Source organism: Artemia franciscana, chromosome 1 (assembly GCF_032884065.1).
Source record: "Artemia franciscana chromosome 1, ASM3288406v1, whole genome shotgun sequence".
Classification (NCBI taxonomy): domain Eukaryota; kingdom Metazoa; phylum Arthropoda; class Branchiopoda; order Anostraca; family Artemiidae; genus Artemia; species Artemia franciscana.
In genome coordinates this window covers 10,398,257-10,415,308 of record NC_088863.1, presented here as the reverse complement: position 1 = coordinate 10,415,308, position 17,052 = coordinate 10,398,257, and the positions used below count along the sequence as shown (strand labels likewise).

At 36.4% G+C, this 17,052-nt stretch overlaps 2 protein-coding genes across 8 annotated transcripts in view; one reads left to right on the top strand and one right to left on the bottom strand.

Moving 5' to 3' along the window:
- Nucleotides 1–8,352, bottom strand: part of LOC136025384 (alanyl-tRNA editing protein Aarsd1-B-like) — an 81,402-nt gene extending 73,050 nt beyond the window's left edge. Inside the window, exon 1 of one of the 2 annotated variants that reach the window (XM_065701389.1) lies at nt 8,334–8,352. In XM_065701389.1, the coding sequence (XP_065557461.1) occupies nt 8,334–8,336 (3 nt within the window). In that variant the 5' untranslated portion in view covers nt 8,337–8,352. Of the gene's footprint in view, nt 1–4,253; nt 4,876–8,333 lie in introns of those variants that run through there. The other variant, XM_065701381.1, reaches the window with a different exon arrangement.
- LOC136025399 (uncharacterized) overlaps nt 1–17,052 on the top strand; it is a 597,112-nt gene that overhangs the window by 146,135 nt on the left and 433,925 nt on the right. The gene's annotated exons all lie outside the window — the stretch shown is intronic.

Here is a 17,052-nt window from a genome sequence, read left to right as displayed (position 1 = left end):
AAAAGATACATGTTGCATAATCATATTAACAATGATTCAGTTTTTGTCAGAATTTGCATCTTATTTTAATATTGCAGTTACTATGGGCTGAAGTTCAATCTTTACTATAAACATTTCACAAAAGCTTCAAAATGGTACCCATAGGCACTTTTAAGGTCAATTCTGTCTTTTTTTGTAATTCCCATACATTTATTTTGTTATCATAGGCAGTGCACCTTGTACAGAAGGATCTGCCATAGGAACTTTAAAAGGGGCTCAATTGATTGAAATTTTGAAGTTATAGTGCTCTTTTTAAGTCAAAAGTGATTGAAGGGCAACCAGTCCGCCCCACCCCATCATTTCCCCAAACACAGCCAATCAAAATTTTGAGATAGTCATTTTGTTCAGCATAGTTGAAAGGTCCAGTGATTACATCTTTTGAGTTGACAATCCACTCCCCTGGGCAAGGATTGTAAGTAATACCCCAGGGACATACAAGGTGTTTCCAAAGCATATAAGATTTTTATGGAATGGGTAGTCATGAGGCTCACTTGATTGGAAATAGGAAGTTCTAGTACCCTTTTTAAGAGTCAAAAGTGGCTTGAGGGCAACCAGTCCCTCTTCCACGTCCATCATTTCCCAAACACATCCAGTCGAAATTCTAAGAGAGCTATTTTGTTCAGTACTGTTGAAAGGTCCTGTAATTATGTCTTTGGGGATGTCAATCACCCTACAGTCATCAGGGCAAGAGATAAAAGTTAGGCAATTTGTCCATCATTAACATATAGTATACATTATTGAGAAAGGTTAGCATGTTTGACCTTTACTTTCCAAAAAGACGAAGGCATTCAGTTGACTCTTTTAGAGAACCTTGAGTAGAGTGGTGAACTAAATCAATACAGTTTATGCACACACAGTCATATGTGCATTACTCACAAATGACCCATCTGTTCCTTCCCAATCTGTAACTAGAAAAATGGCATTTACTGTTCTTTCCCAATCTGTAATTAGGATAATGACATTCACTTAAAATATGTTTCAACCAACTAAATTATGGTAACAAGATAAATTCTTAGTTATTGTTTCCTTAAGATAAAAATAAAATTAATATATCTGAAACATAAATCTAAAACGCAAACGTAAATGTCATCTGACTTGGAAAAGTAAGGATTAAGTTACTCAATTATTGCTAAAATAATAAAAACTCTGCTAAAGAAACAGGTGATCAGCAGCTTCTGATTTTTTTTTTTTTTTTTTTTTTTTTTTTTTTTTTACATCCCACACTTTACGGAAAGAAAATTTTAGTACAGCAAATATTGCAGCTGGTAATCAGTGGTGTCTTCATTACTGACTGCCTTTTAAAAACATCTGAATTTAAAATCTTATTCTTTAAAGCAAGTATGCATCAACAAGTCCTCCCATTATTGACATATTGTGGAGAAGAAATTATTGCATTGGTTTGAGCACTTAATTTTAAAGTATAAACTTTGTTTTTAAACAAAGTTTATAATCTATAAATTAGTTTTCAAGCTTTAGGATATAAATTTTACTTATAAATAAATGTTGAACTTCAGCAGAGGAAGGCCCCAATATACAAAATAACTTGATTTTGTTTTAAAATTTATATTTCTTCTTTACTTTCATTTGAAGAAAAACTTTAAATATCATATCCATGATTGGGTATGCCTAAAGGGAGTATTGGCTAGGGGATTGAAGCTACCACCAGAGGACTCATGTTTGATGGGATTGTTTAATCCTATTCTGGTTTATTGTGGGTTCTGTTTCTTCATTAATAGTAGTTCTATTTGTGTTATGTATTTAATACTTTGTTAAGTATTTGCTACTTTGATTAAGTATTGTGTTAAGTATTTGATGACTTCACTTCTGCTTGTCTTCTCTTTTACACCATTATGTTTAATAAAAATAAGATATGAAGCACGAAAAAAATATTTTACATACTAATTCTTTTAGTATTAATAAGTTGATTGATTGAAATGGCATTCTTACCTAGACAGGACTAAGAAAAACAATTGAAAAAGGACATCCAGATAGATATATTTTCTCTTGAGTGCCTTTTTGAAAAAAAAAACTTACATCACCATCAACCAACAAACAGAGAATACAAGAGACTTGGGAAAAAATAGCAAAACTCAGTCTGACTCAACCAGCTTCCACACTTAAAAAAACTATCAATAATTGCAACATAGTCCTTTCCTGACAGATACAATAGAATAGAGATATAAAAAAAAATCATTCCTCTAAAGTACCTGAAAGGACAAGACCCGATAATGTGAAAATACTGGAGGGATTTTTGTGACTACCCTGTCAGCCTTTCATACAGGTACACAAAACCGTTGGCTATTTTTTGTTATACCAACGTTTAAGAGTACCTGAGCAAATGGAATGAGGGTTAAATAGGATATTTTCTATTATAATAGGGTTAAAATGGCATGTTCTTTTTAATATTTTTTGCCCTTAAAAGATGCTGAACAACTGTGTTAGTTTCAGTTATTCAGTTATTCGGTTATTATTCAGTTATTCAGTTATTCATAATGGAGTAATAAATAAATAGGAAACAAAAAGATTGGAGTGATTGGGCATTTAAGATGAGACACGATTTATTTTTGAAAAAAATGGCTACCACAAACACAAATGAACTTAGCTCTCACTTTAAAAAAGCAAGCACAGCAAAAAAACAAATGATAAGATTGATTTTAAAAACTGATAAATGCACAAGTCTAAAATCAATCACTAAAAGCTCAAGTCAAAATCACTAAAAGCTAAAATCAATTAAAACTAGTTGAATTTAGAAAAGAAATAAAGCCAATTAAAAAAGGGAAGTTTTTCAGATGGTTGAAAAAAAATTTATTTACAAGAATAGTAAAATAAACTTAAGCAAATTGGTACATAGAGGTGTGGCACAAGGCCTAAATGGGAGGAAATTCACTTCTATCAAACAATTATGAATGATACTGGAGGAAAGTTATGCTATATCTTTCTGTAGAAATAGGGGACAGCATTACAAAAACGTAAAGGAAATTTGGCTCTCATTTCCCAAAAGGTGACCAAATTGGCTATCCAAAGAGGGAGGCTATAAGGGATGTTATCCTCACTGAAAAAATCCAATGGAAAATCTTTTAGACTGTATTTACCTTTTCTAGCAGTTTCTTGGGAGATACCAGGATGACAAACAAGAGAGGCATACACAATGATTTAGTATACAAATGCAAGAGACATTATCTAACAGTGGAATTTGAAACATTGAAATTTACACAGAATTTAGAAGTGAGAATATTGCATCCACACTCCATACATTGACATTAATATGGTAGTTCCATTTCAAATTGTCCAATGTGGTAACACCCAGTAAATCTGCATTAGTGCAAACCAGAATAGGGTGAATAAAAGAAGAGACTCTTGAGGAAATCAACTTTCAAAATTTTTGAACTTAAAGGATTGACTGTTATGTAAAGATTTAGTCATAATTATCAAATATGGATCCCTTAATTTTCCTCTGAACTGCAAATTAAGGTAATTGGGGATATCAGAAAGAGTTTTTTTTACCTAAAATTGTTGCATACCAAATGAATACTGACAAACATGCTCCTTCAGCCAGAAACTGGCTCAGGTCCTTGCAACTCAGTTAAAGCAGGAAAAGGAGACTGTTAGAATCCCAAGGGTATTTCATTCACTCCAATATATAGTAATACTTGGCATTTATCTTATCTTTAAAATACAGAAATGATGATTTTTACTAAAATCCATCATTAGCCTAACCAGAAGAGGACATTTATCTGATTTTCCTCCTACTGCAAAAATAAATATTAGATCCTGAACCATTCGAACTTACAAGAAAGGTCTCAAATTTTGAATTACTTACCAAAGTCAGGAGGTCTACTTGAGTGCCTGTTGGCAAGAAAGAGGAGACTGCAAGAAAGAGGATTGAGGTATACCTGAGAAAATATGTTATGGCCAAATATGATAGAAAAGTATGTCCAAAAGATTAAACTATGACCAAATAAAGCCTCAAAAGATTATTTTACACCCTATATTGTTCCTATATCTGAATTTATATCCTCAATCCTTTAGAACTATGTTTTCTAAACCTAGTCTAGAATCAAAGGATGGAGTAAGGTTAGGAGGTTGAAGATATCTTAGGATACTTTAAATAACTGTTGAGAATGATTCCCCATTCAAACAAAATACTATAATAGCAAAAGAGTAGTGCAGTACCATTCAATATTCCTTTCCAAATGTAAATTTCTAGAGCCTACCATGGCTATTGCATCTCACCACCTAATAAGGTGTGTAAATTAGTCTTTATATATGTATTGAACTTCATAAGCACATAATATCAATATCCTCATTCACAATATCCAAAAAATGTCAATTAATTGTATTTTCAGTGTCCCAAGTACAAATTGTGTCACTATAGTACTTCTTCAGACATAAAGGCTAGTATATAGCTTCTGATCCAATTAAGGGGGGGAGTCAAGCATCACAGCAGGGAAGATTATATTTTGGAAGAGGGATTGATGAGGAATCTATTTTGGAAGAGTGATTGATGAGGAATCAAATGTTAGAATTATTTAGCTATTATAATGTTTATTTTACTCTACAAAATTACCCTAAATTTAGGCTTAGGATTCTTTTTCTGAAAGCTTTATCTACTAAACACAAGTTTTTAGAAAGAAAGCAAAAGGTATATCCTCCACTATTTCACCAAATTTTTGTAGATTAAAATGAACCATTTTTGGAGAATCAGAGAATGAAAACAGAAGTTAAATATTTTCTGCTCAATGAATTTTTTTTTCATTGTAACACCACAAAATAATGGCTCCCTCTGGAGGGTACATTATAACAATAAAATAGCAGCACCATTTTATTCCCTGATTGACAGTCTTTCCAAGTGTACCATTTGCTTCCATTATAAAAGCATGCCCCTCACCTAATGGTGTCAGGTGTAGTCCTAGGCTATATATAAAACTAAAAGAAAACATACTAGCTTAACAAAATATATACTTTGCAATGTGCAACACGGTTCACTTCATAAAATTTTATTGTTCTGACTTAACAGTTATTGTTCAGTCATATTTTATTGCTAATTTTATTGTTCTGACTTTAGATGGACAGACTTAACTATTAACAAATGAATTGATCTTGAATTAAAATCGAATAGTTATGGGTATCAAGCCATGGCTAATTGTAGAAAAAGCCAAAACAGAGTGAGTGAGAGGCAGAATAGCATTAACCCCTTTATTAGGATTATATAAAAATGATGTTAGTTCATTTGTTAAAAGATTAGGCTATCTATGATCCATCCATGCATCATTACTAGGGCAGAAGAATTAAGGTAGACTTATCTATTAACATATGTACTCTACTGAGTATAAATGTAAATGACAGGATGTGCCTTGGTGCTGTTGTTCCTCTGCTTTGCAAAATCCCATATTCTGTCATTTTTTGGGTAGAGATGCTGGTTTCTGTGTTGGCAAAATTATTCTTGTGGTTCATTTCCAAATGAGTAAAACCTGCTTGTTAGCTCAGTTGTGTTGTAGCCCTTGCAACAATCTGAAATAATTCTTGATGATCTGGCTCTATGTGAAGCTTAATATGTTGGAGTAAAGTTTCTGCTCCTTGGTTGGGGACCTCCACTAAAAATCTTACACCAGTTTCCCAGCAAATTCTACTAACACCCACTGTTGCAGTAAGATTCTTCCTGCATATTTTTCTTTTTTGTAAACAAGGATTTGTCTATTTTTTCTATATGGCCAATTCCACCGATTTTCCCACAGTTTTTCTGTTGCACAGAAAACATATACACTTCACATCAATTTGAATATCCATGGTTAGACACTATATTCTATCACTAATCAAAGCAAACTAACCAGTATACTCAAGAATTGCATTAACAATGAACTAAAATGAAATAGGACAAGCATTGCATTAATAATGAAATTTTCTTTGTCTTTGAGATAGTCAGCTGAAACCAAAGCTCCCAATTTAATAATTCACAAATAATCTTCACAATTTTGCTAATACAGTATTCTATTTTCATTATATTTTACTGTCACCAAACGTTACTTCTTGAGTGTGTTTTATATAATAGAAAAATACCAAGCTAACTTTTGTCTAAATTCAAATTTTGAAAGAATTGATGTTTTCCAAGATTATAGTAATCTTGTTAAAGGTTTGCCTCTCTACCACAGACAGAGAGATGGCCTATTCAACACCTTGCCAAGTTCTGAGTGGTGTCCCTCAATGAACTGTCCTTAGACCAACATTATTCCTCACTTACATTAATGACCTAGTAGCTGAAACAAAAAACCACCTGACTCTTTATGCTGACAACTCCAAGCTATTTGGTGCCACAGGCAATATTAGCCTACAGGTCAATCTTAGCCAAATTCAAACATGAGCAGATAAGTGGCTTCTGTCCTTCAACATCTCAAAGTGTGTCACTCTTCATTTTGGCCATAGCAATCTGCAGCACCAGTACACTATGTATGACAGCAAAATATCATTGACAGTCTTGCTTCCTACTTCTAGTAGTGGTAGAGACCTAGGAGTCCTATTGGATGACAGTTTAAAATTACCTGAGCATACCATCCAAGCAGTTTTGAGAGCAACTGCAAATTTGGGACTCCTGAAAAGAACTGTGAGTAGTTAATCCTCCACAGTTTTTCTGAAACTAAAAAAAGTTATGGTCAGGCCAATCCTAGATTTTGGAACATGTCTTGCTGGTCCTTTCTACAAGAGTGACATCTAGCTCATTGAAGGTGTCCAAAGGAGAGTCACTCAATATAGTTAATACAGTCAGCCCTGCTGCAGTAGATTACAATCTGCTAACCTCCCAACACTTGTTTTGTGGTGTAGGCATAATGATATGATGCTCACCTACAGGTACCTCCAACAAGCAGACCAGAAACTGCTCACTTTCTCTCCCCACCAAAGACAAACAAAAGGACTTTCCAAAAAGCTGTTCAAATCTACCATTAACACCAAGGTCTGATTAGATTTTTTCAGCCAGCAAGTGGTGAACTATTGGAGCCAACCAAGCCAAGAGACAATTTCTTCAACATTGCCTTAGGAATTCAAAAAGAGGCTTGACAAGGAATAGGAGGCCAAACCATGGAAATTCTAGCAGGAAAACCTCTCCCAGCCCTCAATACCATAACACTCTTGGAAGACAATAGAGATTCAGCTTGGAGGAAGCTGCAGCTTGTCATACACAACCATCTTGTATACTCAATCCAAAGTTGCTGTTGTGAGATGGTGCCAACTCTAAATTGTAGGAGAATGGTTCTTGAACCACACCTACCATGTGATCACTGTTACTGAGTGTGCTTAAACTGCATCTTTCCAGTGTTCTCTAGTCCTGATGGTCTGTTGCTTGACCTTAACACCATCATCAACTATGGAGCATCACAGTTCTTGTAACTAATTCACTCTGAAGTGTGAATTAAGGTAATAGTCAATCAATCTAAACTGGTATAATCCTAATCATCAGCCAATCACAACTATCTAACCCTGTACACAATGTCAAAGATTAAGAAACTGCTGTCTATGTAGCCTATAAGAACATTAATTATTAATCAGAACACCTGGTAAAGATTAGACACTGACTGATTACTGGTGGTCTTACCCTATAGCCCTAATTACCTATTTCTAATGGATTCTGCCATTTATTCCTCTAGCTTTATCATAGCACATTCAATTTACAGGTAGCCTACACAGGTTGAAACAAGCAAATATGTGGCAGAATTCTTGGGAAGTAGCCTATAGCCTATAATTTGGGATACATAGTTGCTAATTAAGGGGGGGGGGGTAAAGTATAGGCCAAGTGGAAATGCAGTCAAAATGTGTCAGCTAGAATTCTTCTTCATATTATGAAGCAAGAATAGCCATTTCCTTAACATGATTGCTTCTTAATAGCCATAATCCTAGGCCTTTACTGTTGCTTACTTAAAGAGAGTGGACATTGTTGTTAAGAAGAAGGAAGATGAAGTAGATTGGTTATTATTTAAGAATTTTGTTTATGTTTAGGCTCTTTCTTTGTTCCAAATGCTTGCTAAGATATTTAATTATTAACTAAATAGATTTGAATTGAAGCAAAGGGTTCACATCAAGGTTATTATTGTTTTTAAAGGTTTGCAACACTAGGCTACATTGTGAATAGCCTACTATCAGGGTCTTAGACACACATTGTCTACAATCACACACTAGGCTATTATCTTAAATCTGTCATTTTCTTAACAGATAGGTTATCTCTTCAATAATACTCCTCTTTTATAGTCTATATTGAGTCCACCAGGCTTAGATTCTGTAATGGTGGGATTCTGTAACTATTTCACCATTGTTCAAAATAATCCCATAATCATGAAGAAGAAATTAGCATGTTCTTCTTTTAATCTTTTCGCTTTTAAATTGATCAACGTAGATGGTACTAGCATCTTGACAAAGGAGTCAACGTATTCACTGATAAATCAGATGATTATTAAACTCTCCAGGAACAGGAGGAAAAGCAGTTATTTTAAGATGCCGCACAGCCACCACTGCTTTTATTAAGAATAAAATGTTAAGATCAATAGGAGTTGCTTATGACATGATTATTAAATGTTAAAATAACTGAATAACTATTGCAATACAGTGGTGTTCAAGACACAGAGGAATTGTTGAGAATGAAGAGCGGGATAAATTAGCCAAAGATGCATTATTTTTAGGACCCTCAACGAACAATAATAGAACCTTCGAATCAAAAATTAGAAAAATTGTATAAAAAGATAAAGGAAAACGAATATATAAGAAATTCAAATAACAGAGGTTTGCAAAAATTTCCTTGAGAAAACAGCAGGAAAAGGTATTAGTCTAATTAGATGAAATGTGGCTAATATTATTCTTCACCCAAGAACAGGCCATGCAAGAAAAGCGTCGTTTTTAAGTTTAAGAAACTATAAATTTTTAGGTCATGGGTTGGTATATCTGCAATTTCAGCTGAATTTAGAAATTCTGTTGCGAATTCAGTTCCTACATCCTGTTTATCCTTCACAGAATCACAAATTTATAAATATTGTATTTTCCCCGGACACCACAAAAAACTACATGTTGAGTTTCCTGTTAGCGGAGGAAATAATACCTCACGGATGGACATTCGTTCCCGAAAAGTTACGATTGTTATTCAGTCATTGAACAGTTAAGATCTATCTATTCTTTTAAAAGAAAGAATCTTTGAACTAGTTTTGAACCAGTTTCTTGGTAAAGGATTTTTATTCCGATTTGAAAAGGCACTGAATTCTTTCAGTAGTTACGAAACAGTGAGAACACTTCTACGTCTTAAATGTTGATAATATTTATTAAATACTAGCTGTTGGGGTGGCGCTTCACCCTAACACCTAGTTGGTGGGGTGCTTCGCGCACCCCCCAAGCCCCCCCGCGCGCGTAAGTCGTTACGCGCCATATTAGTTATGCGCCATTGTAGTTGTGTCCCTGTGTCCCACCTGTGAATATAGATAGATATATATATGTTTTTAACTACGTAAAACTTGCGAATATACAACATTCTTCGATTTCCCATTGTCTGTGCATATAAATAGATTGTCAGGTTTACCGACTCTTGAACATGCAACATAAAATTGTCGATGGGAAAAACAATCCGTATTCAGATCTATACCTCATTATTCTAATAATTGCCCTTGAGCTTTGTTGATGGTGATTGCTAATCGAACATTCCCTGTGTCCCCGTCGTCATTTATATATCCCTCTATGCCCCCGGCGTCCCTCATTTATATGTCCCGGTCGTTATTTGTGTCCCGGTGTCCCAGTCTGTAATTTCTCTTTGAGTGTCCCGGTCGTCATTTATATTCCCGGTGTCCCGGTCGCAGCTGATTGGAACATGTGACGTCACTGGATAAATTGAACTGACTGAAGTTTTTGTATACTGCATTAATTGAACTTTTGGCATTCTTAAAGTGAGATAATTTCATACAAAATCAAAGAGCGGTACACCAGGCAACAATAAGGATTTTACTGACACATAAATGCATTTGTATTGGCAAGATCTGTGATAAGCAGAGCTTTGAAATTGTTCATTTTATTCTAAGGAATGTTTAAACAAGGACAGAATCCAGGGGATACCCATATCTCAAATGACGCGGAATCTCAAATAATGGCTATGCTCACCATAATGAATGATTAGTTAGCAAAAATAGACACAATTTCAACACAAATATTGGGAATAAATGGGGCACTAGAGAAGTTATCAATTAAGTTGGAGGAAGCAATCGCTGAAAGGCGGAAAACATAAATACGGAGCGAGCAGTGAATTCTCTGAGAACAGAGCTGGAGAAGCTCTGTCTTCTCCAACTCAAAATGAGTAATATGGAGGCTGATTCAAAAAGAACAAGCATGATTTTATACAACTTCGATTAGTCAAGACGAGCACAGACAGTACCTGAAGATGTAGTTGCCACTTTTAATCAGATTATTCCGAAGGCTTCAATATGTCTAAGCGACATAAAAAGACATTTTCCGTATTAAATGTAATCAAAAACCACGCCCCGTTTTGTTTAAATTAACAAGCGATTTTTGCCGCTATCAAACAGTTCGTGGTAACGAACTGTAGTAAGGGGCGACCCGGCTCAATAGTAACCAAAACTCTAAAAATGGAATTTTGATACCAATAGCTACATCAGAAGAATCACATTTTAATGCTGATTTTAAATATATAACTTTAATCAAGTTTAGTCTTACCCATCAAAAGCTACGAGCCTGGGAAAATTTGTGTTATTTTAGAAAATAGGGGGAAACACCCCCTAAAGTCATAGAATCTTAACAAAAATAAAACCATCAGATTCAACGTATCAGAAAACCCTACTATAGAAGTTTCAAGCTCCTATCTACAAAAATATGGAATTTTGCATTTTTTGCCAGAAGGCAGATCACGGATGCTTGTTTATTTTTTTTTTGTTTGTTTTTTTCCCAGGGGTGACCATATCGACCCAGTTGTCCTAGAATGTTGCGAGAGGGCTCATTCGAACGGAAATGAAAAGTTCTAGTGCCCTTTTTAAGTGACCAAATAATTTTGGAGGGCACCTAGGCCCCCTCCCACGCTAATTATTTTCCCAAATTCAACGGATCAAAATTCTGAGCAAGCCATTTTATTCAGCGTAGTCGAAAAACCTTATAACTATGTCTTTGGGGACGACTTACTCCCCCACAGTCCCCGTGAGGCTACAAGTTACAAACTTTGACCAGTGCTTACATATAGTCATGGTTACTGGGAAGTGTACAGGTGTTTTCAGGAAAATTTTTGATTGGGGGGAGGGGTTGAAAAGAGGGGGATATGCTGGGGGAACTTTCCATCGAGGAATTTCTCATGGATGAGAAAATTTCCATGAAGGGAGCGCAGGATTTACTAGCATTATTTAAAAAAAAAACAATGAAAAAAATAAATATGAAAAAGTTTTTTCAGCTGGAAGTAGGGAGCAGCATTAAAACTTAAAAAAGAACAAAAATTTTTACACATATTAGGGGCTCACCTCTTCCTAATACCTCGTTCTTTACGCTAAAGTATTTTTAGTAATTTCAACTATTTATTCTACGGCTTTTGCGATTCAGGGGTCATTCTTAATGATTTGGGACAAAATTTAAGAATTAGTGTAAAGAGAGAGGTACTGACGAGGGGGCGAACCCTCTCATATATGTATTAAAAACATGAGAATAAAAAGTTCTTTACGTAATCTAATTTATAAGTTACGTATATCTTTTACTAATAAAAAGATTCGTAAAAAATTAAAAGTTCTAGTTGCCTTTTTAATAAACCAAAAAATTGGAGGGCAACTAGGCTTCCTCCCCCGCTTTTTTTTTGTCAAAATCATTCGATCAAGATTATGAGAAAGCCATTTAGCCAAAAAACAATAAATATGCAAATTTCATTTTAATTCTTCCTCTGCGGAGAGCCAAAATCAAAACATGCATTGATTCAAAAACGTTCAGAAAAAAAAAACAAGTTTTTTCAACTGAAAGTAAGGAGCGACATTAAAACTTAAAACGAACAGAAATTACTTCGTATATGAAAGGGGCTGCTTCCTCATCAACGCCCCGCTCTTTACGCTAAAGTTTTTTACTGTTTAAAAAGAAGAGTTGAGAGAAGGAGTGAAACTTTAGCGTAAAGAGCGGGGCGATAATGAGGAAGCAGTCCCTTTCATACACGAAGTAATTTTTGTTCGTTTTAAGTTTTAATGTCGCTTCTTGCTTTCAGTTAAAAAAAAACTTGTTTTTTTTTTATTTAATCGCATCCCAGAATCAAAATCTTGATAAATCTATGCTTAAAGCTTAGAAGGCCCCTTGAATTTCCATTGGTCAAAACAAATCGTTAATAAATAAGATATGGTGTAAACAAGATAGCTTTACACAAAAGAGTGGAGAGAAAGAGTCAAACTTTAGCGTAAGGAGCGGGGCGTTGATAAGGAAGCAGCCTCTTTCATATAAGAAGTAATTTCTGTTCGTTTTAAGTTTTAATGTCGCTCCTTACTTTCAGTTGAAAAAACTTTTTATGGCACTTGGTATTAACCAAGTGACATATAGCAATCGCCAATTCTGTCGGTCTGTCTGTCTGTCTGTCTGTCGGTCTGTCTGTCTGTCGGTCTGTCTGTCTGTCGGTCTGTCTGTCGGTCCCGGTTTTGCTACTTTAGGCACTTTCAGGTAAGCTAGGACGATAAAATTGGCAAGCGTATCAGGGACCGGACCAGATTAAATTAGAAATAGTCGTTTTCCCGATTTGACCATCTGGGGGGGAGTGGGGGCCCGGTTAATTCGCAGAAAATAGAAAAAATGAAGTATTTTTAACTTATGAGCGGATGATTGGATCTTAATGAAATTTGATGTTTGGAATGATATTGTGTCTCAGAGCTATTATTTCAAATCCCGACAGGATCTGATGACATTGGGGGGAGTTGGAGGGGGGAAACCTGAAGTCCCAGTTTTGCTATTTTAGGCACTTCCAGGTAAGCTAGGACGAAGAAATTTGGCAAGCGTATCAGGGACCGGACCTGATTAAATTAGAAAATGTATTTTTCCCGGTTTGACCATCTGGGGGGGGGGGGCGGTCAATTCGGAAAAAATAGAAAAAATGAAGTATTTTTAACTTATGAGCGGGTGATTGGATCTTAATGAAATTTTATGTTTGGAATGATATTGTGTCTCAAAGCTCTTATTTTAAATCCCGACCGGGTCTGATGACATTGGGGGGAGTTGGAGGGGGGAAGCCTAAAATCTTGGAAAACACTTAGAGTGGAGGGATCGGGATGAAACTTGATGGGAAAAATAAGCGCAAGTCCCAGATACATGATTGACATAATCAGAACTGATTCGTTCTCTTTGGGGTAGTTTTGGGGGGGGGGAGTAATTCTTAAAAATTAGAAAAATTAGGTATTTTCAACTTACGAACGGGTGATCGGATCTCAATGAAATTTAATGTTTAGAAGGATATCGTGTCTTAGAGCTCTTATTTTAAATCCCGACCGGATCTGGTGATGGGGGCGGGGAGTTGGGAGGGGGAAACCTATAACTTGGAAAACACTTAGAGTGGAGGGATCGGGATGAAACATGGTGGGAAAATTAAACACAAGTCCTAGATAGATGATTGACATAAACGGAACGGATCAGCTCTCTTTGGGGTAGTTGGGGGGGAGTATTTCTGAAAAATTGAAAAAAATGAGTTATTTTTAACTAACGAACGGGTGATCGGATCTCAATGAAATTTGATATTTAGAAGGATATCGTGGCTCAGAGCTCTTATTTTAAACCCGACCGGATCTGGTGACATTGGGGGGGGGGAGTTGGGAGGGGGAAACCTAAAACTTGGAAAACACTTAGAGTGGAGGGATCGGGTTGAAACTTGGTGGGGAAAAAACACGAGTCCTAGATACTTGATTGACATAACCAGAAGGGATCCGCTCTCTTTGGGGTAGTAGGGGGAGGGGTTAATTCTGAAAAATTAGAAAAAGGAGGTATTTTTAACTTACGAACGGGTGATTGGATCTCCATGAAATTTGATATTAGAAGGATATCGTGTCTCAAAGCTCTTATTTTAAATCCTGACCGGATCTGGTGACATTGGGGGAAGTTTGGGGTGGGGAAACCTAAAATGATGGAAAACGCTTAGATTGGAGGGATTGGGATGAAACTTGGTTGGAAAATAAGCAGAAGTCTTGCATACGTGATTTACATAATTGGAACGGATCCGCTCAATTGCGGGGGGGGGGGTAATTCTGAAAAATAAGAAAAAATGACGTATTTTTAACTTACGAAGGAGTGATCGGATCTTCATGAAACTTCATATTTAGAAGGATCTCGTAACTCAGAGCTCTTATTTTATATCTCAACCGGATCCAGCGTAATTGGAGGGGGGGCAGTTGAGGGGAACCAGAAATCTTAGAAAATACTTAAGAGGTGAGATCAGGATGAAACTGGATGGGAAGAATCAAAACCTGTCTAAGATACGTGACTGACATAACTGGACCGGATCTGCTCTCTTTGGTGGAGTTGGGGGAGGGGGGGTAATTTTGAAAATTGAGGCATTTGTAACTTACGAAAGGGTGACCAGATCTTAATCAAATTTGATATTTAGAAGGATCTTGCGCTTTAAAGCTCTAATTTTAAATACCGATCAGATCCTGTGACATTCGGGGGAGTTGGAGGGGGGAACCGGAATTCTTGGAAAACGTTAAAATTGGGGTATTTTTATTTTACGAACAGGTGATCGGATCGTAATGAAATTTGATATTTAGAAGGAATTCATGTCTCAGAGCTCTTATTTCAAATCCCGACCAGATCTTTTGACATTGGGGGGAGTTGGAGGGGGAAATCTTGGAAAAACACTTGGAGTGTAGGAATCGGGATGAAGCTTGGCGGATAGAATAAACAAATGTCCTTGATACGTGATTGACTGAACCATACTGGATCCGCTTTTTTTGGGGAGTTGAGGGGAGGGTTTCAGTGATTTGGCGAGTTTGGTGCTTCTGGACGTGCTAAAACGATGAAAATTGGTAGGCGTGTCAGGGAGCTTCACAATTTGACTTGATAAAGTCGTTTTCCCAGATTCGACCATCTGGGGGCAAAAGGGAGAGGAAAAATTAGAAAAAATTAGGTATTTATAACTTACGAGTGGGTGATCGGATCTTAATGAATTTTGATATTTAGAAGGACTTTGTGACTCAGAGCTCTTATTTTAAATCTTGACCGGCATTAAGCCTCTTATTTTCCTTTTTAAATCAATCTATTGATTTATAGAATTTTGCTAGAGCTCATACCATATGATCTCTTGGCTCTTAGCTCTTCTTGCCTCGTCACAAGTGCCATATGAGCTCTTAGCTCTTGTTTTTATATAATTTTGCTCTTAAATCAGGTCAACATTTTAGACACGCAAAAATTTGGTTTACGCATGACTACACAGAACGAGAATTGTTTGCGAGAAAGAAAACGAAATTTGCCCTTGATGCAGCGAAATCAGCGGGAATAGAGGCTAAGTTGCATGGGATGAAATTGTTTGTAGAGAACAAGAGTTATATTTATAATGTCGCAACTGATGCAATAGAGGAGTACATAGTACCTGGTGAAGAATATAGAAGGGGAGTTACTAGTGCAAATCACATATCAGCTGGTGGAGGCTCAAACGTTACGTTTATAGATGGTGGAATACCGAGAGTGGATTTGCAATTATCAAACTCAAGCGTCATATCTATGCAGTCATTCGTAGCGTTTTTAGTAAACCTGTGCAATTGCAAAACTTAATCGAAGTTCATAAAACACCCTTTCCTGTTAATTCACCACAAGTTGAAAGGTGCCAACCGCACTTTGGAAGTGGGGAAGGGTGTGGCTGCTGCCTGTTATAGCAGAGATATTTTCCAGTATATTGAACAGTGCAGAATCACACTTTCGTACAGATTACCGTTTAAAATATGTTCAGTCAGACGAGAACCCAAAAAAAAACCTTATAAATTCATCTAGAGAACATCAAACAAATGCTCGTCCGCATTTCGGAGCGCTCATGTCTCACAACCATACTTGACCACAGTCATCGCTATTGCTTCTAACATTCTAATTTTGGTTGGCAAACTTATATTCCTATTCTTGCAAAACTTTTTTCCGTCCAGAATCTTAGAACAACTCTGATTGTGAAAATGAAGACCCTGACGAGTATTGGCTGGGTTCTAGGCTTCTTTCGTTTTGTTGGTTTCTGTCGGTTTTTCGGGCTGAATAACCTCTCCTTGCTGCTTTATCTGTTTCGGGCTGCCTCATAATTGTAGCATATTATTTATGGCATGAATGCGTGAGGAATTGGAGGCAAGACTTTGGAGTTGTTTTGCTGTCGGGGGTTTGGAGTTTCTGCTCTTTCTTGAGCTCCTTCCTCTGTCCCTATTCCTAAAGAGAAACCACTGCTCGCGTGGCTTCATAGTGGCATCAAGCTCGATCTTTCACCTCCTTGTCTAACCACAACCGTGACTATAAAACGTGCTGTAGGGTTACTTTGAGAAGTTGCGCCCCTCGAGGAAGTAATTACCTTGTAAATAACACAGTATTGTGCCAGAATTTGATTTAATGGTTATATTTTCAAGATTTTGTTTCCTTCTGTCGTTTTTTTGGTTCGAGTAGCCTCTTCATTGCTTTTTTATCTGTTTTGGACTGCCTCGTCGTTGTAGTATAATATTTACTGGCATGAATACGTGAGAAATTGGAGGTAATAGGCTTAAGATTGCTTTTGCACCACGTTGAAATATGTTGCTAAGGGAGCATTGCCAGGTGCGGAAAACCATGTTGTAACCAAGATGGGCTAAAGATTGTGCAAAGCTTCCATTCAACTGGAGATCCCAGGGAATTTTGCAATCCGGTTCAAAGCCATCATAAGCACTTTCTGTAGACTTGAGAAGAGGCATCCTTATCTGACCTACTTTCGTGGGACCAGAGTAGGTTACCTGCTTTGGTGAGGTTTTACTTTTTCTAAGGCCGTAATAATTTTAATAACTAAATAACATGAAACTTATACGACTAAGACCGTTACAAAGTTTCGCTGAC